The sequence below is a fragment of the Quercus robur genome, chromosome 2 (genome assembly GCF_932294415.1).
Source record: "Quercus robur chromosome 2, dhQueRobu3.1, whole genome shotgun sequence".
NCBI classification, from domain to species: Eukaryota; Viridiplantae; Streptophyta; class Magnoliopsida; order Fagales; family Fagaceae; genus Quercus; species Quercus robur.
In genome coordinates, this window is record NC_065535.1 from 42,771,404 (window position 1) to 42,795,098 (window position 23,695).

Genomic DNA, 23,695 nt, shown 5'->3' on the forward strand with positions numbered 1-23,695 from the left:
AATGCTTATGAGGAGGCGTTTTGTACCCAATCACTATTATAGGGGATTGTATCAAAAGTTGCAGAGGTTAACTCAAGGTTCCAAGAGTGATGAATATTACAAGGAGATGGAGGTAGCTATGATCCGGGCTAATTTAGAAGAGGACCGGGAAGCCACCATGGCTAGGTTCTTGCACGGTTTAAATCGTGAGATTGCGGATATAGTTGAGATGCAGCACTATGTTGAATTGACAGATATGGTGCATCAAGCCATAAAGGTGGAGGAACAATTCAAACGAAAGGGATTGGCTAGGAGGGGACAACCTATGGCTACCACCAGTCCATGGAAGACAGCTCCAAAAAGGGATGAACAGCTACAAAATAAGCCAAAATTTGAACCATTTAAGAGTGCCAACTCAAAGACCACTTTAGGTAACACCGAGGCTTTGAGTTCTAAAACACGTGATATTAAGTGTTTTAAATGTCAAGGGCAGGGACACCTAGTCAGCCAGTGTGTAAACAAAAGGGTGATGGTGATAAATGCTCAAGGAGAGCTTGAGTCGGAGAATGAGGAAGAAGTAGATGATGATGACATGCCATCTTTGGAGGATACCGATGATGAGCAAAATGCTGTGGTTGGAGATTTATTGGTAGCAAGGTGAGTTCTCAATGTGCAGGTTAAGGAGGAAGAAAGTAATCAAAGGGAGAACTTGTTTCATACTCTGTGCTTTGTAAATAACAAAGTTTATAGTGTCATTATTGATGGAGGGAGTTGCAAAAATGTAGCCAGCACTTATTTGGCGGAAAAATTGGCCTTAACTACCTTGAAACATCCTCAACCTTACCGACTTCAGTGGCTGAACGAACGTGGCGAAATCAAGGTGACAAGACAAGTGTTGGTGGCATTATCCATTGGCAAATATGAGGATGGGGTGCTATGTGATGTGGTTCCCATGCATGCGTGCCATTTATTGTTGGGAAGACCATGGCAGTATGATCGGAAGGTTACGCATGATGGATTCACAAATAAGTATTCTTTCACTCTTAAAGGGCAACCTATTACTCTTGTGCCATTAACTCCAAAACAGGTCAGGGAGGACCAATTGAAGTTACAAAAATCAAATGAAAAAAAAAAAAAAAAGGGAAAAAGAAAGGAAGGCCGAAATTGAAAAAAAAGAGAGTTTTTTTTTAAAAAAAGGAGAGAAAAACAGTGATCAAAGTGAAAAAAAAAAAAAGAGAGAGGGATTCGGCCATAATAAGAGCAAGAGAGGAAAAATTCAATTACATTGAAAAAAAAAGTGAGATCAAGAGAGCATTATTTTCACACCAGCCCTTTATTGTACTCATGCACAAGGAGGCTCTTTTATGTACTAATGATCTCGCCGGTGCATTATCGAGCAATATTATTTCTCTTTTGCAGGAGTTTGAAGATGTCCTTCCCGAAGAGGTACCGCATGGTTTTCCTCCAATTCGAGGGATTGAACATCAAATTGATTTCATACCTGGTGCATCAATTCCAAACCGACTTGCTTATTGGAGTAATCCAGAGGAGACCAAGGACCTTCAGAGGCAAGTAGGTGAATTATTGGAAAAGGGGTATGTGTGAGAAAGGATGAGTCCTTGTGCGGTTCCGGTGTTATTAGTTCCTAAGAAGGATGGGAGGATGTGTGTCGACTGTCGAGCCATCAACAACATAACGGTAAAATATCGTCATCCCATTCCTAGATTAGATGATATGCTGGATGAATTACATGGTTCTTGTGTCTTTACAAAAATTGATCTTAAGAGTGGATACCACTTGATTAGGATGAAGGAAGGTGATGAATGGAAAACTGCTTTTAAGACTAAATATGGTTTGTATGAGTGGTTAGTAATAATGCCTTTCGGTTTAACTAATGCTCTGAGCACATTTCGACATTATTTCAGTCCAAACTAGGTTGAGATAGGCCAAGAAAGAGAAAAAAAATTTTGTCCCGAATTTCGTTCCCACCCTACCTGGGCTAGAAAATTCCCAAAAAAATAGCAAAAAAATTCAAAAAATTTAAAATCATCATCATTCCGGTAATATTTCTATCCTAACCGGGTTGAGATAGGATGAGAAAGAGAGAAAAAAATTTCGTCCTGAATTCTGTTCCAACCCAACCCAGGCTAGAAAATTCACAAAAAAATAACAAAGAAATACAAAAAATTAAAAAACATCACTCTGGCATTATTTCTATCCAACCCGGGCTAAGATAGGCCGAGAAAGAAAAAAAAAATTTCGTCCAGAATTCTGTTCCAGCCAGACCTGGGCTTGAAAATTCCCAAAACAAAAGCAAAAAAATTCAAAAAATTAAAAAACATCATTCCGGCAAAATTTCTACCCAAACCGGGATGAGATAGGCCGAGAAAGAAAAAAAAAATTTAGTCTCAAATTCCGTTCCTACCCGACCCAGGCTAGAAAATTCCAAAAAAAAAAATAGCAAAATAATTCAAAAAATTAAAAAAATCATTCCGGCATTATTTCTATCCAAAACGGGATGAGATAGGCTGAAAAAGAGAGAAAAATATTTTAGTCCCGAATTTCGTTCCTACTTAACCCGGGCAAGAAAATTCCAAAAAAAATAGCAAAAAAAATTCAAAAAATTAAAAAACATCAGTCAGGCATTATTTCTATCCAATCCGGGTTGATATAGGCTAAGAAAGAGAGAAAAAAAATTTTACTCTTGAATTCCGTTCCTGCCCGGGTCGGGCAAGAAAATTCCAAAAAAAAATTCAAAAACTAAAAAACATCATTCTGGCATTATTTATATCCAAACCGGGATGAGATAGGCTGAAAAAGAGAAAAAAAGATTTTAGTCCCGAATTCCGTTTCAACCCGATCCAGGCTAGAAAATTCCAAAAAAAAAGCAAAAAAATTCAAAAAATTAAAAAAATCATTCCGGCATTATTTCTATCCAAATCGAGATGAGATAGGCCGAGAAAGAGAAAGAAAAAAATTTTAGTCCCGAATTCCGTTCCTACCCAACCAGGTCTAGAAAATTCCAAAACAAATAGCAAAAAATTAAAAAAATGTCATTCCGGCATTATTTCTATCCAAAACGGGATGAGATAGGCCAAGAAAGAGAGAAAAAAAATTTACTCCCGAATTCCATTCCTACCCGACCCGGGCTAGAAAATTCAAAAAAAAACAAAAAAAAACAAAAAAAATTGTAAAACATAAAAAAACATCATTCGGGTGTTATTTCTATCCAAAACGGGATGAGATAGGTTGAGAAAGAGAGAAAAATATTTTAGTCCTGAATTTTGTTCCTACTTAACCCGGGCAAGAAAATTCCAATAAAAATAGCAAAAAAATTCAAAAAATTAAAAACATTATTCTGGCATTATTTCTATCCAAAACGTGAGATAGGCCGAAAAAGAGTGAAAAAAATTTTAGTTCTGAATACCGTTCCTACCCGACCCGAGCAAGAAAATTAAAAAAAAAAAGTAGTAAAAAAATTCAACAAATTAAAAAACATCATTCCGGCATTATTTCTATCCAAAACGGGGATGAGATAGGCCGAGAAAGAGAGAAACAAAAATTTACTCCAGAATTCCGTTCCTACTCGACCCGGGCTTGAAAATTAAAAAAAAAAGAGCAAAAAAACTGAAAAAATTAAAAAACATCATTCCGGCATTATTTCTATCCAAAACAGGATGAGATAGGCCGAGAAAGAGAAAAAAATTTCAGCCCCGAATTCCTTTCCTACCCAACCTGAGTGAGAAAATTCCAAAAAAAATACCAAAAAAATTCAAAAAATTAAAAATCATCATTTCTGCATTATTTCTATCCAAACCGGGATGAGATAGGCCGAGAAAGAAAACAAAAAATTTTAGTCCCAAATGTTGTTCCTACCCGACCCGGGCAAGAAAATTCCAAAAAAAATAGCAAAAAAATTAAAGAAAATCATTACGGCATTATTTCTATCCAATCCGGGATGAGATAGGTCGAGAAAGAGAAAAAAAAAAAAAATTTAGTCCTGAATTCCGTTCCTTCCCGACCTAGACTAGTAAATTCACAAAAAAATAGTGAAAAAATTCAAAAAACTAAGCAACATCATTCCGGCATTATTTCTATCCAAACCGAGATAAGATAGGCCGAGAAAGAGAGAAATAAATTTTACTCTCGAATTTTGTTCCTACCCGACCTGGGCCTGAAAATTCCAAAAAAAAGAGCAAAAAAATTAAAAAAATGAAAAACATCATTCCGGCATTATTTCTTTCCAAACCGGGATGAGATAGTTCGAGAAAGAGAAAAAAAAATTTTAGTCCCGAATTCCATTCCTACCCGACCCGGGGAAGAAAATTCCAAAAAAATAGCAAAATAATTCAAAAAATTAAAAAACATCATCATGGCATTATTTCTTTCTAAACCGGGATGAGGTTGGCCGAGAAAGAGTGAAATAAATTTTAGTCCCGAATTCCATTCCTACTCAACCCGGGCAAGGAAATTAAAAACAAATAGCAAAAAAAATTCAAAAACTTAAAAAACATCATTCCGGCATTATTTCTATCCAAGCCGGGATGAGATAGATCGAGAAAGCAAGAAAAAAATTTCAGTCCCAAATTGCTTTCCTCCCGACCCGGGAAAGAAAATTCGAAAAAAAATAGCAAAAAAATTCAAAAAATTAAAACACATCATTCCGGCATTATTTCTATCCAAACCGGGATGAGAGAGGCTGAGAAAGAGAGAAAAACATTTTAGTCCCGAATTCCTTCCTAGCCGACCTGGGTAAAAAAATTCCAAAAGAAATAGCAAAAAAAATCCAAAACATTAAAAAACATAATTCCATTATTATTTCTATCCAAACCAGGATGAGATAGGTTGAGAAAGGGGAAAAAAAAAATTTGGTCCCGAATTCCGTTCATACCCGACCCGTATAAGAAAATTCCAAAAAAAATAGCAAATAAATTAAAAAAATTAAAAAAACATCATTCCGGCAGTATTTCTATCCAAAACGGGATGAGATAGGCTAGGAAAGAGAGAAATAAATTTTAGTCCTGAATTTCGTTCAAACCCGATCCAGGCTAAAAAATTCCAAAAAAATAGCAAAAATATCAAAAACATCATTCCGGCTATATTTCTATCCAAACTGGGATGAGATAGGCCGAGAAAGAGAAAGAAAAAAAATTTTAGTCCCAAATTCCGTTCCTACCCACCCCGGTCTAGAAAATTCCAAAACAAATAGCAAAAAATTAAAAAACGTCATTCCGGCATTATTTCTATCCAAAACGGGATGAGATAGGCCAAGAAAGAGAGAAAAAAATTTTACTCCCGAATTCCGTTCCTACCCGACCCGGGCTAGAAAATTCAAAAAAAAAAAAAACAAAAAAAATTCAAAAACTTAAAAAACATCAATCGGGCATTATTTCTATCCAAAACATAGGCCGAGAAAGAGAAAAAAAAAATTTACACCCAAATACCTTTCATACCCGACCCAGGCAAGAAAATTAAAAAAATAGTAAAAAAATTAAACAAATTAAAAAAATATCATTCCGGCGTTATTTCTATCCAAACCGGGATGAGATAGGCCGAGAGAGAGAAAAAAAAATATTAGTCCTGAATTCCGATCCAACCCGACCCTAGCTAGAAAATTCCAAAAAAATTAGCAAAAAAATTCGAAAAATTAAATAACATCATTCCGGCATTATTTCTATTCAAAACGGGATGAGATAGGCTGAGAAAGAGAGAAAAATATTTTAGTCCCGAATTTCGTTCCTACTTAACCCGAGCAAGAAAATTCCAATAAAAATAGCAAAAAAATTCAAAAAATTAAAAACATTATTCTTGCATTATTTCTATCCAAAACGTGAGATAGGCCGAAAAAGAGTGAAAAAAATTTTAGTTCCGAATACCGTTCCTACCCGACCCGTTTCGGCATGAAATGAAGCTTGGATTATGTATTTTTAATTTTTTTGCTTTTTCTTTTTGTATTCCCTAGCTCTGGTCGAGTATGAATGGTTCGGAATGAAAATTTTTTTTTCTCTCTTTTTCAGCCTGTCCTGACCTGTTTCGGCTTGAAATGAAACCTGGCTGATATTTTTTATTTTTTTGAATTGTTTTGCTATATTTTTTGGAATTCTCTAACTCTGGTCGGGTAGGAACGGTTTGGAGCGAAATTTTTTTTTTCTCTCTTTTTCTGTGTGTCACGGCCCGTTTTGGCTTGAAATGAAGCCAGGATGATGTTTTTTAATTTTTTGATTTTTTTTGGGAATTCTTTTGCTTGGGTTGGGTAGGAGCGGTTTGGAAGGAATTTTTTTTTTCTCTCTTTTACGGCCTGTCCTAACTCGTTTCGATTTGAAATGAAGCCTGGATGATTTTTTTTAATTTTTTGAATTTTTTTGCCTTTTTTTTTTGGAATTCTTTAGCTCGGGTCGGGTAGAATTGGTTCGGAACAAAAAATTATTCTCTCTCTTTTTTAGCCTGTCCCGATCTGTTTCGACTTGAAATGAATCTTGGACTATGTTTTTTATTTTTTTGATTTTTTTTGCTATTGTTTTTGGAATTGTCTAGCTTAAGTCAAGTAAGAACGGTTCGGAACAAATTTTTTTTTTCCTTTCCTGTCTTTTTGGGCCTCTCCCGAGCTGTTTCGGCTTGAAATGAAGCCTGTATGATGTTTTTAATTTTTTGAATGTTTTGCTATTTTTTTGGGAATTCTCTAGTTTGGGTCGGGTAGAAACGGTTCGGAACGCAATTTTTTTTCTCCCTTTTTCGACTTGTCCCGACTTGTTTCATCTTGAAATGAAGCCTGGATGATGTTTTTTAATTTATTGAATTCTTTTGCTATTTTTTTAGGAATTCTCTAGCTCGTGTCAGGTTGGAACGGTTAGGAATGAATTTTTTTCTCTCTCTTTTACGGCCTATCTCGACCCGTTTCAGTTTGAAATGAAGCTTGGATGATGTTTTTTTATTTTTTCAATTTTTTTGATATTTTCTTGGGAATTCTCTAGCTTGGGTCGAGTAGGAACGATTCGGAAAGAAAATTTTTTTCTCTCTTTTTCGCCCTGTCTCGACCCGTGTTGGCTTGAAATGAAGCCTGAATGATTTTTTTTTTTTTTTTTTTAAATTCTTTTGCTATTTTTTTGGGAATTCTCTAGCTCGGGTTGTGTAGGAACGGTTCGGAACGAATTTTGTTTTCTCTCTTTTTCTGCCTGTCTCGACTCGTTTCAGCTTGAAATGAAGCCTGTATGATGTTTTTTAATTTTTTGAATTTTTTTGCTATTTTTTTGGGAATTCTCTAGCTTGGGTTGGGTAGAAACGGTTCGGAATGAAAATTTTTTTCTCTCTTTTTCAGTCTGTCTTGACTCATTTCGGTTTGAAATGAAGCCTGGATGGCGTTTTTTAATTTTTTGAATTTTTTTGCTATTTTTTTTTCGGAATTCTCTAGCTAGGGTCAGGTAGGAACGGTTCGGAACGAACATTTCTTTTGTCTCTCTTTTTCAACCTATCCCGGCCCGTTTTGGCTTGAAATGAATCTTGAATGATGTTTTTTAATTTTTTGAATTTTTTTTGCTATTTTTTTGGGAATTCTCTAGCTCGGGTCGGGTAGGAATGGTTCGGAAGGAAAATTTTTTTTTTCTCCCTTTTTCAGCCTGTCCCGACTCATTTCGGCTTGAAATGAAGACTAGATGATTTTTTTTAATTTTTTGAATTCTTTTGCTATTTTTTTATGAATTCTTTAGCTCGGGCTAGGTAGAATCGGTTCGGAATGAAATTTTTTTTTCTCTCTTTTTTAGCTTGTTCCTACCCATTTCGAATTGAAATGAGGCTTGGATGATTTTTTTTTTTTTAAATTTATTTTTTGAATTTTTTTGCTATTTTTTTTTTTGAATTATCTAGCTCAGGTTAGGTAGGAACGCTTCGATACGAAAACTTTTTTTTCTCTCTTTTTCGGCTTGTCCCAACCCGTTTCGGGTTGAAATGAAGCCAGAATGATATTTTTTAGTTTTTTGAATTTTTTTTGCTATTTTTTTGGGAATTTTCTAGCTCAGGTTGGGTAGAACGGTTTGGAACGAAAAAAAGTTTTCTCTCTTTTTTGGCCTATCCTGACTTGTTTCGGCTTGAAATGAAGCTTGGATGATATTTTTTAATTTTTTAAATTGTGTTGCTATATTTTTTGGAATTCTCTAAATCGGGTCGTGAAGGAATGGTTTGGAACGAAAATTTTTTCTCCCTTTTTTACGGCTGTCTCGACCCGTTTCGGCTTGAAATGAAGCTTGTATGATTTTTTTTTTTTAAATTTTTTAGCTATTTTTTTGGGAATTCTCTAGCTCGGGTTGGCCCGTTTCAGCTTGAACTGAATCTTGAATGATATTTTTTAATTTTTTGAATTGTTTAGCTATATTTTTTGGAATTCTCTAAATCGGGTCAGGAAGGAATGGCTCGGATTGAAAAAAAAAATTTCTCTCTTTTTTGGCCTGTCCTGACCCATTTCGGCTTGAAATGAAGCCTGTATAATGTTTTTTAATTTCTTAATTTTCTAGCTTTCTTTTTGGGAATTCTCTAGCTCAGGTCGGGTAGGAATGGTTTGGAACGAAAATTTTCTTCTCTCTTTTTCGGCCTGTCCCGACCTGTTTCGGTTTGAAATGAAACATGGATGATGTTTTTTAATTTTTTTGGGAATTCTCTAGCTTGGGTCGAGTTGGAACGGTTTGGAATGAAAATATTTTTTCCCTTTTTTTTTTGGCTTGTGCCGACCCGTTTCAGCTTGAAATGAAGCATGGATGATGTTTTCTAATTTTTGAATTTTTTTGCTATTTTTTTGGGAATTCTCTAGCTTGGGTCGTGTAGAAATGGTTCGGAACACAATTTTTTTTCCCTTTTCCGGCCTATTCTGACCCGTTCCAGCTTGAAATGAAGCCTGAATGATTTTTTTTTTTTAATTATTTTTGCTATTTTTTGGGAATTTCTAGCTTGCGTTAGGTAGAAAAGGTTCGAAACGCAATTTTTTTTTTCTCTTTTTCGGCCTGTCCCGACCCATTTCGGCTTGAAATGAAGCTTGGATGATGTTTTTTTTTTTTTTTTTTTAATTTTTAATTATTTTTGCTATTTTTTTGAGAATTCTCTAACTCGGGTCGGGTAGAAACGGTTCGGTACGAAAAAAACTTTTCTCTCTTTTTCGGCTTGTCCCGACCTGTTTTGGCTTGAAATGAAGCTTGGATGATGTTTTTTGGGTTTTTGAATTTTTTTGCTATATTTTTTGGAATTCTCTAACTCTGGTCGGGTAGGAACAGTTCGGAACGAAAATTTTTTTTCTCTCTTTTTCGGCCTATCCCAACTCGTTTTAGCTTGAAATGAAGCATGGATGATGTTTCTTAATTTTTTGAATTTTTTAGCTATTTTTTTGGGAATTCTCTAGCTCGGGTCGGATAGAAACGGTTCGGAATTAAATTTTTTCTTTCTCACTTTTTCAGCCTGTCTCGACCCGCTTTGGCTTGAAATGAAACCTGAATGATGTTTTTTAGTTTTTTGAATTTTTTTGCTATTTTTAGAAATTCTCTAGCTTAGGTCGGGTTGGAATGGTTTGGAGTGAAAATTTTTTTCTCTCTTTTTCGGCCTGTCCCGACCCGGTTCGGCTTGAAATGAAGCTTGGATGATGTTTTTAAATTTTTTTGGGAATTCTCTAGCTCGGGTCGAGTAGGAACGGTTCAGAACGAAATTTTTTTTTCTTTCTTTTTTGGCCTGTCCTGACCCTTTTCGGCTTGAAATGAAGCCTGGATGATGTTTTTAAAATTTTTGAATTGTTTTGCTATTTTTTTAAGAATTTTGTAGCTCGGGTCGGGTAGAAACGGTTTGGAACGAAAAAAATTTTCTCTCTCTTTTTTAGCCTGTCCCGACTCATTTTGGCTTGAAATGAAGCCTGGATGATGTTTTTTAATTTTTTGAAGTTTTTTGCTACTTTTTTCGGAATTCTCTAGCTCGAGTTAGGTAGGAACGGTTTAGATTGAATTTTTTTTTTTCTCTTTTTCGGCTTGTCCCGACCCGTTTCGGCTTGAAATGAAGCCTTGATGATGTTTTTTAATTTTTTGAATTTTTTTGCTATTTTGTTGGGAATTCTCTAGCTTGGGTCGGGTAGAAACGGTTCAGAACAAAATTTTTCTCTCTCTCTTTTTCGGCCTATCTCGACCTGTTTTAGCTTGAAATGAAGCCTGGATGATGTTTTTTAATTTTTTGAATTTTTTTGCTATTTTTTTGGGAATTCTCTAGCTTGGGTCGGGTAGGAACGATTCAGATCAAATTTTTTTTTTCTCTTTTTCGGCTTGTCCCAACCTGTTTCGGCTTGAAATGAAGCCCGAATGATGTTTTTCAATTTTTTGAATTTTTTTTGGGAATTCTCTTGCTCGGGTTAGGTAGGAATGGTTCGGAACGAATTTTTTTTTCTCTTTTTCAGTCTGTCCTGACCCGTTTCGGCTTGAAATGGAGCCTTGATGATGTTTTTTAATTTTTTGAAAATTTTTGCTATTTTTTTGGGAATTCTCTAGCTTGGGTCGGGTAGGAACGATTCGGAACGAAATTTTTTTTTTTCTCTTTTTTTGACCTGTCCTGATCCGTTTCGGCTTGAAATGAAGCCCAGATGATGTTTTTTTTAAAATTTTTTTGCTATTTTTTTGGGAACTCTTTTGCTTGGGTCGGGTCGGAATGGTTCGGAACGAAAATTTTTTTTCTCTCTTTCGGCCTGACCCAACCCATTTCAGCTTGAAATGAAGCCTAGATGATGTTTTTTAATTTTTTAAATTTTTTTGCTATTTTTTTGGGAATTCTCTAGCTCAGTCGGGTAGAAACTGTTCGAAACGAAAAATTTTTTTTCTCTCTTTTTCGGCCTGTCCCAACCCGTTTCGGCTTGAAATGAAGCCTGGATAATGTTTTTTAATTTTTTGAATTTTTTTGCTATTTTTTTGGGAATTTTCTAGCTTGGGTCGTGTAGAAATTGATGAGAATCACAAAGCATTCAAGGATCCATTGCATGTTCCAGTTGGGCCTATTACTAAAGCAAGATCCAAGAAGATCAAAGAAGCACTTAATGGGCTGATTCAAGAGATTTGGGCTGATTCTAACGCAGGATATTCCAAGCTTGGCCCAAAGGAAGATGAAGGCGTAATAAATTTAATCCAAGCTATTGAAGGCTGATCTGCTTTGATTGGGTGTGATTTATGGCGTGGATTAATGGCTGATTGACTTTCCCAGCCCCATATTAGTTAATAGCCATTTTTCCTATTCTAGAACTTATTATTTTAGACCAAATCTACCTTAATTTTAGGCTTTTATTATTTAGAACGTTTTTTTAGCTATTTTCCTATTTTGGATATGCTAATTTCAGACCAAATCAACTTTTATTTAGGGTTTTATTATTTACTACGTTTTCATATTTTCTATTTTTCAGTCATGCCTTATAAGTAGCATGCACTCATTGTAATAGAGAATTATTGAATAAAAATCAGAAAAGGTGAGGCTTTGCTCTTCTTTTGGTTCTTCAAGAACTGTGAACTTATCAGGGATTCTTCCTTGTGGCGTTCAAACTTTATACATTTGGTTTGTGATTCAATTATAATCATTGGGTCAAGGTGTTACTTATACCTTTGGTTCGCGTTTCACTTATAAACGTTGGGTCAGGGTTTTCTATCAAAATCTGAATTTTAGCTTTCTTGGGCAAGTATTCCAATATTTTTGTTGGGTCTTAAAGCGTGTCGATTGAGGTTCGCAATATATTCCAATATTTTTGTTGGGTCTCAAAGCGTGTCTATTGAGGTTCGCATCAGAAACGGTTCAGAACGAAAAAAAATTTCTCTCTTTTTCGGCCTATCCTAACCTTTTTCGGCTTGAAATGAAGCCTGGATCATGTTTTTTTAATTTTTTTTTCTATTTTTTGGAATTCTCTAGCCTGGGTCGGCTAGGAACGATTTCGAATGATTTTTTTTTTTCCTTTTTCGGCCTGGCCTAATCCGTTTCGGCTTGAAATAAAGCCTGTATGATGTTTTTTAATTTTTTGAAAAATTTTGCTATTTTTTTGGGAATTCTCTAGGTCGGGTTGGGTAGGAATGTTTTGGAATGAAATTTTCTTTTTTTCTCTTTTACGGCCTGTCCCGACCCGTTTCAACTTGAAATTAAGCTTGGATGATGTTTTTTAATTTTTTGAATTTTTTTGTGAATTCTCTAGTTCGGGTCGAGTAGAAACGGTTTGGAATGAAATTTTTTTCCTCTCTTTTTCGGCCTGTCTCGACTCATTTCAGCTTGAAATGAAGCCTAGATGATGTTTTTTAATTTTCTAATTTTTTGGCTATTTTTTTCTGAAATAAATACCCCCTTTTTGTTTGGAAAGATGGACTAGAAAAAATGGATACAAAAAGCTTACAAAAATTCTCTAGACCAGGAATATTCTCTCTCACTCTTCTCTCTAGTTTTTTTCCTTAGGAAACCTCTCTCCAAAATTTTCCACAACTCCCCCTTCCACCTTTTATTTCCAAAAAACCTTAGGTAAGTGAGTAATTTTGTAAGAAATGGGTTAGCTTCTTCATAGCTATACCTATTTCCCATAAACTTTAATTTAATGTCTTGTATTTAAATTCATTTACATTCCAAGATCTTTATTTTAATCTCTTGTGTTTAAATTCCTTTATATTTCTAGCCCTTTCATTTATGTCCTCTTGTTTTTCTCTTTCCATTATCACGAGTAATCTAGATTGGCATATAGTAAAAAGCTTGAATAAACAAACCTCTAAAAATATTTTTCTAAAGAAATAAAAATGGTTCCAATGACCATCCATTTTCTAAAAAAATGTTTTTAAAAGAAGTTTTACTTTTAAAACCCTAAAAGGCATTCCAAAGGGGCATTTTTCAATCTTTTCCCCAAAACTCTTTTCTTTCTTCCTTATCCTTTCTTTCAAAAACTGATTTTTACTACGTAAAAAGTATTTCTTTAGAAACCCATTTTGAATAGAAATTTTTTTTGATATAAAAAAAAGGGTAATTTTTCTACACCATGTTCCCTTTAAGAAAAACAAAAACCATGAGATTTTTGGGTCTAAAGCCTTCATTTCAAAATAAAACCCATGGAAACCTTTTTTGTCAAAAATTTCTTCTTTTAAAGAAAGTTTTCAATTCATTGGATTCAGTTTTCAACCATAACATTTGTTTTCTCAAAACTTTTATCATCCAAACAAAAGCCATGGGATTTTTGGATCAAAAAGTCTTTCCTTTAAAAGAAAAGAAAAACCCATGAGAGTCATTTTTTTTTTTAAACCAAATCTTTTCCAAAGTTCTCTTTTTAAAAAATGGTTGTTTTCACAAAAAGATTTAAAAACATAAACTTTGTTTCTTCAAAAGAAAACCTTTTTGTCATTTTTTTACAAAAATTTAAGTTGATCTCTCTCTCTCTCTCTCAATTGGATAAAAACTGTGGTTTTCAACTAAACCTTGGAAACCCTTTTCTCAAAATAAAATGGTTTATAAACTCTTTTCTTTCAAAAAATTGAAACTCTTTCTCACTGAAAAAAAGTTTTTTTTTTTTTACTCTCCAATTTCCTTTGAAACCAACACTTTCAACACCTTTTTTAGAAAATCCTTTTTACAAAAAACCAAGAAAACTCTCTTAAGCCTTTGTGCAAACTTAGTTTTTCAAACAATCTTTTTCTAGAATCTCAATCCTTTTCTCAAAAGAAATTGTTCATTTTCTTTTAGGTAAGTTTTTAAAATTTCCATCTTTACACTTTTGTGCATTTTTGTTTTGATCTTTCCTAAAATTGCATCTTATAGAGGTTTGTGCCTATAGTCCAATTTCATTGAACCAATAGGCACCAATCAAGCTAACATGTCCCGCCTCCCCTTTGACACTAATGTTGTAGTCTATTGTATTTTAGCATGAGAAATGAGACAAATGGAGGATGACAACAATGTGCTATCTTTCTTGCTCTCCCTTTTTATTTTCACATTGTAAATATCCATGCTAAATTCATGGTATGTAAAAATTCACATGTTATATATATTATTTCTTGTAACGTAGTAAACTTCTTTCACATGCTTTGTTTTAAATAATTCTTTGCAATAAATATTCACATGCTACTTTATATATAAATAAATACTTACATGTATATATGTATATTTTTTGTACCAAACTTTTCCAAAAAAAAAAAAAAAATGCCAAGTATCTAATTTTTTTCATAAAAAAGATAACGATAAAATTCAAATTAAAATGGGGTACTATCCTTTGGATAGGCGGTGTGGGGTGCCTAACAACTTCCCCACACATAACCGAATTTTTGAGTCCAAAATCTATAGTTTGAGATTTTTGGTTTACCTTAATTAATTAACAACCCTTAAAATTGGTTTTAATTAATTAACTTAAAAATAATTAGACAAATAGGTGATCAATTAGATCTAACACAAAACCAATGGTTAGTGACAAATCCTAAAATAAAAATAAGAATAAGAGACTCCCACACACACACACACCACCTCACCCTAGAAACACATGCACATAAAGAGTAATGTCACCAAGGACCTAATGTGTGATAAACCAAAAATGAAAAGGAAAAAGAAAAGCCCTCAACAAGGCTTTCTCTGTTCTCATTTTTTTGGGGCATCCACAATTGCTTCCAAATCTTCAAGCATGGATTGAAGAACTTTGCCAAACAACAACAATCAACTGTTGTTATGTTGTTAGTCACATACTGAGATCCGTGCAAAGGAGAAGTCTCTATAAGAATAAGTCCAATTGGGTATTAGAGTTGATACTATTATAGGCTAGTAGGTTCTACTGTAGGTAGGTAATTTAGGAAAAGCTGATTGGGATAAAATTTCTTGTGCTTGTAAAATTCAAGGTTTTAAGAAAATAGAGACGAATGGTGTTCTCTCCTTCCCATTCCATTTTCTCCCACTTAAACTTCTAAACAAGATAGTGGACTTTCCATTCCCTTCATTAAAACTGCCAAGTAGGGGAAATGAATGAATATTCTAAAATCATTCATTTTCATTTTATTCATTTCCCTCCTCCCAAATGAGTTGTTATGATCATTGAATTGAATACAAATCTTATGTACTACTTTATGTTCCACCAGTTGTTGATACCCATTTTCGTGATACATTTTCTATAAGCCTGATTCAACCAAGCCTAACTTCCTTATGGGTTCAATTCATGTATTATATTATATTTTATTTTTTTAAGCATAGCTTAAGCCCATGCAACATATTGGGAAAAATTGAGAAAGTGTGACTTGGAGGGTATGGGTTGATTTCTTTAAGACCTTTTACATTAGCCTAGCCCATGCGTGCTATCAAGTGGGCAAAAGACACTGGTAGCATCTTTGGCTCAAGAAGGAGGTTTTGCACCCGAAATTTTTACCCTAAAAGAGCCTTTATGCTCTGGCTGACTGTGACCCAACTTTTTTGCTGTACCATTTGTCACCTAAAACATATAACTGACCCTAAGTAGCTAGCCTTGTCTGTTGCAACTACCAAATATAGCTTCCAAGGACTTGCCATGTCTAGGAAATATCAGCCCATGAATTTAGGCCAATTCATTTCCCAAATTATGCAACCAATTCATTTCCCAAATTATGCAAAAAAGCAATGCATCCCTCTTACCCAATTAAATCAAATCTGGCCATATCCTTTTGGGTTGATGCCTTGGGGTTCAAATCCTCTTCTATTGACCTAAAACTAGTCAATTAGAGCACCTCAAACTCAATAAATAAGGCCTCAATTAGATTCAAAAGGAACCATTCACGTTTTAAACAAGACAAGAGTCTCTCTTCAGCTAAAGAAACCAATCACGTTTTCCTCACAGAGCTGAAACTTTAGACCAAATGCCCATTTAGCCAGCTAACATCCTCAAAAATCTGAAGTTTGGGGGTGAAAATATGGGTACATGAGAATTTTCCCTCTCTTCCTCACAATCTCTTTTAATTTCCTCTTCTCGCTGACTGTAGGTTAAACTTTCGGACTTGTGCACTTTTTCTACATTTTCTTGTATTTCGATTATGACATTTTGATTTCTCTCTTGTTAAAGCACCAATACCCTTTTTTTTTCATTATACATTTGGAATTTTGGGCTTGATTCTCCACAAATAAATAGTTTTAAAGAACCCAAGGGAAAATTTGGGCTAATCTTGCAATTTTGGCCTTTGTCGCAAAACGTCCCCGACACCAATTATAGTATGTTATATTTCTAATTTTATTTCCATTTTAAAACCTTTTAGGTTCAATCGTTTTCGGGTCTCTCATTCAGTTTATTAACTTAATTAATTTGTCAATCATAAGAAAACTCATGGTAAGTTGGTAACTAGTTATTACTTATTAGAATCTAACTAGTTATTACTTATTACAATCTATAAAGATTGTACTAAGTAATAAAACTGATTTAGTTTGACAAATCCTAAAAATGATTTAGTTGATTGTAATAAGTAATAAAATTGATTTAGTTTGACAAATCATAAAAATGATTTAGTTTTGATATCAGTTAGATAAAAAATACAAACAATTAAAAAATCTAAAAATTTTTTGTAACTCAAAAAAGTTCGGTGAAAACCTCCAAACATTTAAAGATCATAACTTTACACTTACTTATCCATTTGAATGTGTTAAAACATTACATAAAACTCACTAGTCACTAATACTTACCTTATTCTCATTAAAAGAAAAAATCATTAACACTTTTTACACCTTTAACATTATACTTTATTAGATCTTTTTGGATATACACCATTGTCAGTTTCTTTAAGATATTCTCCAATTTCTTCGTGTGCGTGTTAAAAGTATTTTCCAAAAAAAAATAAAATATTATACTTTATTTATTACTTTTTAGTTTTGAGTCCTAGATTGAATTCAGGTAAATTAGGATTCTCTAAAATTCTTAAATTAAGTGTTGGTTTGTTAACTCTACTATAGAGTTCTTGAAATCCAATCACATTCATTGTAATATGAGCACATTTAATTTTGACACACCACTAATAATTTAACTCGATAACTTATTTGAATTGATTTTTGCGATAAACTCTATGCTCTAGCAATGAAATATGGTCATCGCAAAAAGCTTTATTTCATGTACCTGTAATGTCAAATTATCTGGACTTCAGTTAAAACCAACTTTAATGGAAATATGTGCCTGAAAATGTCATTCCTAAAACTAGTTTTTAGAAAATATGCATGTGAAAACACTAAATTTAAAAGATAATTTTTGAAGGAACGTGCATTTAAATAACTAAATTTGAAATTAATTTTTACAGGATTTTATCTTTTGAAGAGATTGATATATAATATTTTTTTACATATTTAATTTTGAAGAAAATTGCTTAACTAATAAATTCTTTTGCAATGCATACCCAATGGGCAAGTATAAATTTGGGAGATAAAAGATATATAAATGAAGCAATCCCAATAGTATGTTTAAATTGCATGAATCATGTATTTTTAAGTTTTGTAAGTTAATTGGTTGACACTTCTTACATATTTTCAAATGAGACATTCAAAGTTCAAAATTTCAAATTCCTTTTTCTCCAACTATCAAATTATCGGGGGAGGGGGGGTGGGGGTTGGGGAGTTGCTTGTATAGAGGTTGCATGTCCGAAGTCAATGGATACTAACTAGTCAGGTTTAATGAGTTTTATGGCCCAATTGGACCCAAACGATAAGGATTTGAGATTTTCTTTAATGAGATTCAAATTTTTAATTCTTCTAGGGTTTGTGTTTTATGCCTTAAGTACACGAACTTACCCAATTATGTATTTAAGTTACTAAAATACTATAATTATTAAGTTTATTCTTCTAGGGTTTGCATGTACCTCTCTTTCTACCTCAAAATATTATATAATTTAGTGTACAAAATCTTACTAATAGGAAACTCTTTTTTTAGAATTTCAGAAGTTCAATTTTAAGTTGACTTGATTCAACTAATTTGATCTGACTTATAGTTCGATAAACCAGTATGTTAATATGTTTGAGTTTTTTCAAATATAAATGATATATGTTTGAGGTAGAATTCCTAAATTTTTTAATATGGTTTGATAGAGGTTTTGTATGTAAAATCCTTGCACATGATTTTTTAAGAATTTCTGTCAGGCAGAGCTTTTGTGCCCAAGTACACTGTCACTAGTGCTGATCAATTTTACTCCATGAAAGTTGTCATCATTTATAACAATGATGAGAATGTATCACAGATTCTTGTAATGCCTCCAGATAACAACGCTAATCCGCAAGTGCTGAATCATACATAACGTTGGAAGCCATTCCTAAAGCGCAAGCGACTGACAATAAAATGTTCCAATTCTAAACATGATTAGATGAATGCTACTTTCTAAGCAACATTTAAGATGATCAATCATACTAACACTGCATATACAAGTAAAGCATTGTAGCAGCAGCTTTAGGATGAAGATAGATAAAGCTTAATTGACATAAATTAATTAGTCTTAAGGGCTCACAAATGCTAGCCACATGTACAGCACACATGTATGAATTCAAGATTGTATAGCATCATGAGCAATCAGCCTTAGATTTTTAGCAGAGTGACTGCTCATGATGTTATATCGTTTCTGTGAAGCTCTTATTGTGCTGTATATGCTACCAAATTAAATTCCCATCTATCGGAAGCCCCCTCCGAGAGCTGGAGCCCAATAGTCAGCTCCATTGTCACTCCCAACTTGCAGTGTACATGACACTGGAACCAGACACAACCCTCTACTCCTCAGGTCTTTCTTTGGTTCTTCATGAGAATCCTAACAATTTCAAACGGAAAACAAAAAAGTGCATGTTAATTCCACTTCATTTTTTATTTAATTATTGGCCTTGTAAAAAAGCTGACAGTTAAACAAAGAGGCAAAAGAGATAATTTTTAAGAAGAACGAATTAACTGTAATGTCAAGAATTACCTGCTCAGGGCCACCTTTCCTCTTAATACAGTTCTCATTCAGCAGCTGGTAAAAAACACACAACAATTCAAAAGCATTAGTGCTAATTAAATTACTTTATGAATCTTTAAAATTTTGAAATGCAAACAAATTATAGTCTATTGTCAGTCTTTTGGTTCGAATTGCTACGGGTTGAAAGTCTGCAAAGCTGATAACATCATTCTTTACGTACTGCATCCTTTACTTTGTTCAGCAAACACAGTAAAGTTGTAGCTTTTTAAATCCAAGTCCCCCATATAACCCTTTAAGGAGAAATGGATCCAATAAAGCATACCTGACCAGGGTCTTCAGGAAATAAACAATTCCTTTCTCCTTGAACCTAACAAGAATGTAGCACAAGAAAATAGCAATCATTAATCAATTAATGTCAAATTATTGACCATATATAACTCATGCACATGCAAGAGAGAGAGAGAGAGAGAGAGAGAGAGAGAGAGAGAGGAAGTGAGAGTTTATTCTTGCTTTGGAAAGTGAGAAATTAGTTTATATTGTAGTTTCTTACAGACTGTTGTTGCTGCCTCATGTTTCCTGATCCACTGCCCAAGTAAGGTAAGCTTAGGGCCTGCAATCCAACATGGGAAAAAGAAAAGAGTATATTTAGAACTTCAATAACTAAAGAATACTGAAAGAACAATGAGAAATGATACTTTTACAGTGAGCCATCACTCCCTCATGGTTGTTTGCAAAAATAAAGGAAGGAGGAGAAACATCACCTCAATTTGACTCTGAAGGAATCTGATGTATCCAATAGCTTCTAACAAGACAGAGGCTGTGTCAGTCTGCAAAAGGTGAAAAATATACCACACACCACAACCGTCCAAAGTCATATTTCTATGTCTTCTTTAATGCTTAAAGAGCAAAAAAAAAAAAAAAAAAAAAAAAAAAAAAAAAAAAAAAACAAAACCCAGTCTAGTGATTTGAGAAAAAGATGATGAAGAAAGGAAGCTTTATTTTATTTATTTTTTATGGGAAAAGAAAGGAAGCAATTTGATCATATGCGAGAAAAAGTTCTCTTTAGGAGTTTCCTCTTAAAAGATTTGTGATTTTTTTTTGTTCTAATTTATTTGACATAACTACTTTTTGAGGCATTTTAATTATAACTTTTAGCTAGTTTAAAAATTACCTTTCCAAATGGAGATACAAGCTGGTGGAGGGCTGTAATTCTGTCACCTAATTTCTCCTTCCTCACCTGAATTTTAAAATAAGATAGAAGAGAAGGTGGATGAGGACATGATTGCAGTACCTTTTTATTTTATTTTAAAGTGAGTGAGTTTTCCTTCTAGACTGATGGATAAATAGAAGAGAGAGATAAAGAATCATCACCATTGACAAATGGACAATCAAGAAAGACAATAGTTACTACCCATGGATGTTCGTATGTGTCTGTCGGGGATGTGTAGCCTGCGGGTGTGGTCTGGATGTGGACATAGTCGTGTGGTTGTGAGTGTGTGAGAGAGAGAGAGAGAGAGAGAGAATTTTAGGGGGGAAGGTCTTTTGAGATATAAACATTACCTTGAAGGTAGGTTGGGTTGAAGAAGGCTGAACCCTAGCTTTCTTAAGTGCCCCACCATTTGCAATGCTGTTACACTTATTGAGAAAAGAAAGAAGATAAGAATCTTGATTGGTTTTCACTAATAAATATTACTGGCTACAAAAGTTGGTGGATTAGGGAGGAGATAAAGAAGCAAGAGAAAGTGCGCACACAAAAAATGAAGGAATTAAATTATTGGTAGGTTAGTAGGAAAAGAATACTTTAAAAAAAGAAAAAGAAAAATGGCAAGCCAAATGAATCCATTCACAATGTATAATAGATCATTCATACAAAGAATTAATTTATTTTAGATGAATGACCAATGAAATTTTAAAAAGCCTTTAAACCAACCACCCAAAGAAGCAGAAGCATCTTAAAACCATATTCATGAATTTACTGCATTCATTTCATAAATTTAAATCTGAAAGAGACTCTTGAATTGCAACCCTAGAGAATCAGGAACTTTTAAATTGACAAGATCACGAATTTTAGCCACTCTTTCTTACCTCAGAAGATGGATCGGGTGGTGGGTGCCTTCCATCTACCTTAATACTAGAGAAATCCAACATGTTATTGTTGAAACTTGTCACACAAGATGAGTTTGGAGATGAAGCAGGCATTACTTGAGACCAAGTAGCTTTTGCTGCCTGAAAATCCTCACTTCCATGCCCATACACATAGTTGCTTACTGAGTTTTCTTGCTTGATATTAACAACAGAAGCATTTGCAGCCTGACTGTATAATTGTTCCCCCCAATTCTCCAACTTCTTAGCAGCTTGAAACTGGCTCATACCATCCTTATCTTCTTCTCCCACCAATCCACCCCTACAAAGAAAAAAGACCCACATCACAATCCCAACTAAATTACCAATATTTCATCATTAATAACACTTTTAGTTTGAAATAAAGAGATAGATCAAGAAAACACATATATTGGACTATAAGAAAGTGGTAAAATAGATAATCATGCAAACATGGATCTATGAGAAAGAGACAAGGGATTAATTACAAGAGTAGTTGGCTCCAAGACTCAGGAAGCTCCTGGCTATCATGCCAAGAGGGAATTGAAGAAGAAGAAGAAGAAGAAGTGGGTGCATATTGAGGAAAAAAAATTGGACTAGGCAAGAAAGGAGAAGATGGTTGTGTTGGTGGACGCATGTTATTAATATTCCAACAGTTAGGGTTTCCGGCCATCATTTGTTGCACCGGTGAGCTTTGTAAAACACCTCTATTCATCCCTATAATCCTGATGAGAAACTTTCCTTCACTCTTTCTTCACCTTTCCTTTTTCTTTGTGTGTGTGTTTTTTAAGCTTCCAAACAAAGTCTCTGTAGAACCTTTGAGAGGTCCTCTTACTTTGGGTTAAGTAGGGGAACCCTCAAGTCCTGTGTTGGAGAGAATTTGAATAATCATGGAGTCTTGAGAACCTTTGTCACTGTTTTCTTTCTTTTTCTTCTTTCTTTATTGCTTTGCCTTTTTCTTTCTTTCTTTTATGTTTTTCTTTTCTTTCTTGCTTTTTTCCCTGCTTTTGCTTTATCTCAAAGTGGGACAGAAAAGGCGGGTAGCAACAATTCCTTACGATTAATTAAAAAAAAAAAAAAAAAAAAAAAAAATATATATATATATATATATATATATATATATATATTTATGGATCTAACTACAGTGACTGTGAGTGTACAGTTTTTTCTGTATACCAACCATGTGGCAAATTTGAGTTAAAAATATATAATAAATTACTACAAAATTTATTAAAAAAAACTTATAAACTTATATGGCATGTAGTATTCATAACATCACTCATTCAAGCAATGCATGGACAACAATTTTCACAGCCTTTTTTTGGGTATCGATAGAGGTGAAAAGTTTTTGTTGTTTGTACACTGCCCCATTAATAAATTGCAAAAAGTTTAGTAGTAAATACTGTCACACATTTTATCACAACTTACACTTGTGCCAAATGGTTATTTGATGACTTTTTTCAAAATATCGTAGGTAAACTAATGTGTAAATGATGTAATCCAGTTATAAGTTAATAAATGTATAAGTTGTGGTAAAGAGTAAATTGTATGACAAAGTTTTTGTCCCTGGAAGAATTGGATAAATTGAGAATATACCACCTCAACGTTCTGAAAAGAGTGTACATAAATTTATATGTATATTTTTTAGATGATATGAAGTTATGTATTGGGAAAATTAATAGGGCAAGTTGTGTATATAAACTTATATATTGGGCAAATTAATAGGGCATGTCTATCGTACCATCACTAGCTAGTTCTTTATGAGTTGAATATAAGTAAAAATGTTTAAACCAGAAGAGACATTTGGAATTTAATCAAATAGTTGGTTGATTTACTTAATGAATCTTACTTTTTGGTGTTGAGTCATACACTCATGCTCTTAGCTATGAGTAGGTTTTGAATGATAGCCATCTAATCTGAGCACAGCAACGTGTCGTGGCTGTCATATATAGCAAAACCTTTTAAATCATTTCTATAAAATTTGAATTTAAAACGTAAATCCCACTCTATTACTTATGTCACTTTGGGATAAGGCCTAAATCATAGCATGATTTTGTTAATCGTTCACTCTTTAGAATCATTTAATGCACATAATATTCCATTTATCATCTATCTAGAGACTTGTAATGTACACCTTCACTAAGGAGTGGGAACGAGGCTAGGGGCTCTAGCAATAATAATAATAATATTTTTTTAAATAACCTTTACAAACTGATATGTTAACTTCATAATGTAAAAAGAATAAGTAACTAATTAAGATCTTCTCAAAAAAAAAAAAAAAAATTAAGAAATTTATATATTATATTGTTTGGAAAATCTGATTTAGACCCCAAACACTTATGTGACAGATTAATTGAATGATTGAACAAGTTATTTCACACAAATAGTATAAACACTTGCTTTAATTACAGTTTTAATACAAAAACAGTAATAATGAAAGCAAAACAAGACACAAATTTTGTAAGGAAGTGGAAAACCAATAAAAAACCTTTTCAATGTGAAAAACCATTCTAAGGACCCAATCCCTAAAAATATTCGCTAAAAGCAATAATTACAACAGTTTACTTAGAAAGCATTTGCACAATTAAACTCTCTATTATAACCTCATCAAACATCTCACTTTCCTTCCTACTCTAATAGTCTTAGAACCTCCGAAATCCTTCTACTCAAACTTCCTCCATGAACAAACCTTGTTCACAACCCAGAACTCCACAAAACAACAATAGCGCCCCATTCTTGAGAAACTA

General features: G+C 33.6%; 1 protein-coding gene across 3 annotated transcripts; it reads right to left on the reverse strand.

The window, feature by feature from the left end:
* Window positions 1–18,265: 18,265 nt before the first annotated feature.
* LOC126713749 (transcription factor bHLH68-like) lies at window positions 18,266–21,876 on the reverse strand. 3 transcript variants are annotated; one of them, XM_050413602.1, is made up of 10 exons: window positions 21,437–21,876; window positions 20,934–21,252; window positions 20,409–20,483; window positions 20,260–20,310; window positions 20,020–20,085; window positions 19,610–19,675; window positions 19,399–19,458; window positions 19,171–19,215; window positions 18,858–18,902; window positions 18,266–18,704 (listed from the first exon to the last, which is right to left on the reverse strand). In XM_050413602.1, exons 1-10 carry the CDS (start codon window positions 21,661–21,663, stop codon window positions 18,570–18,572), a joined length of 1,089 nt encoding a protein of 362 aa, XP_050269559.1. In that variant the 5' UTR covers window positions 21,664–21,876; the 3' UTR covers window positions 18,266–18,569. The 3 variants fall into 3 exon arrangements, with proteins under 3 accessions (XP_050269559.1, XP_050269560.1, XP_050269561.1); XM_050413603.1 differs by lacking the exon at window positions 20,260–20,310 and having other exon boundaries at window positions 21,437–21,872; XM_050413604.1 differs by lacking the exons at window positions 20,260–20,310; window positions 20,409–20,483 and having other exon boundaries at window positions 21,437–21,875.
* Between the last annotated feature and the right edge of the window lie 1,819 nt (window positions 21,877–23,695).

What these genes read in the sequence shown, in the direction of transcription:
- LOC126713749 (XM_050413602.1), bottom strand. Translation starts at nt 21,663, where the DNA reads ATGAATAGAGGTGTTTTACAAAGCTCACCGGTGCAACAAATGATGGCC. An exon ending in CAACCCAACCTACCTTCAAG is followed by an intron (nt 20,311 to 20,408) that starts GTAATGTTTATA and finishes GTCCACATCCAG; the next exon opens with ACCACACCCGCAGGCTACAC. An exon ending in TTGTATCTCCATTTGGAAAG is followed by an intron (nt 19,676 to 20,019) that starts GTAATTTTTAAA and finishes CACCTTTTGCAG; the next exon opens with ACTGACACAGCCTCTGTCTT.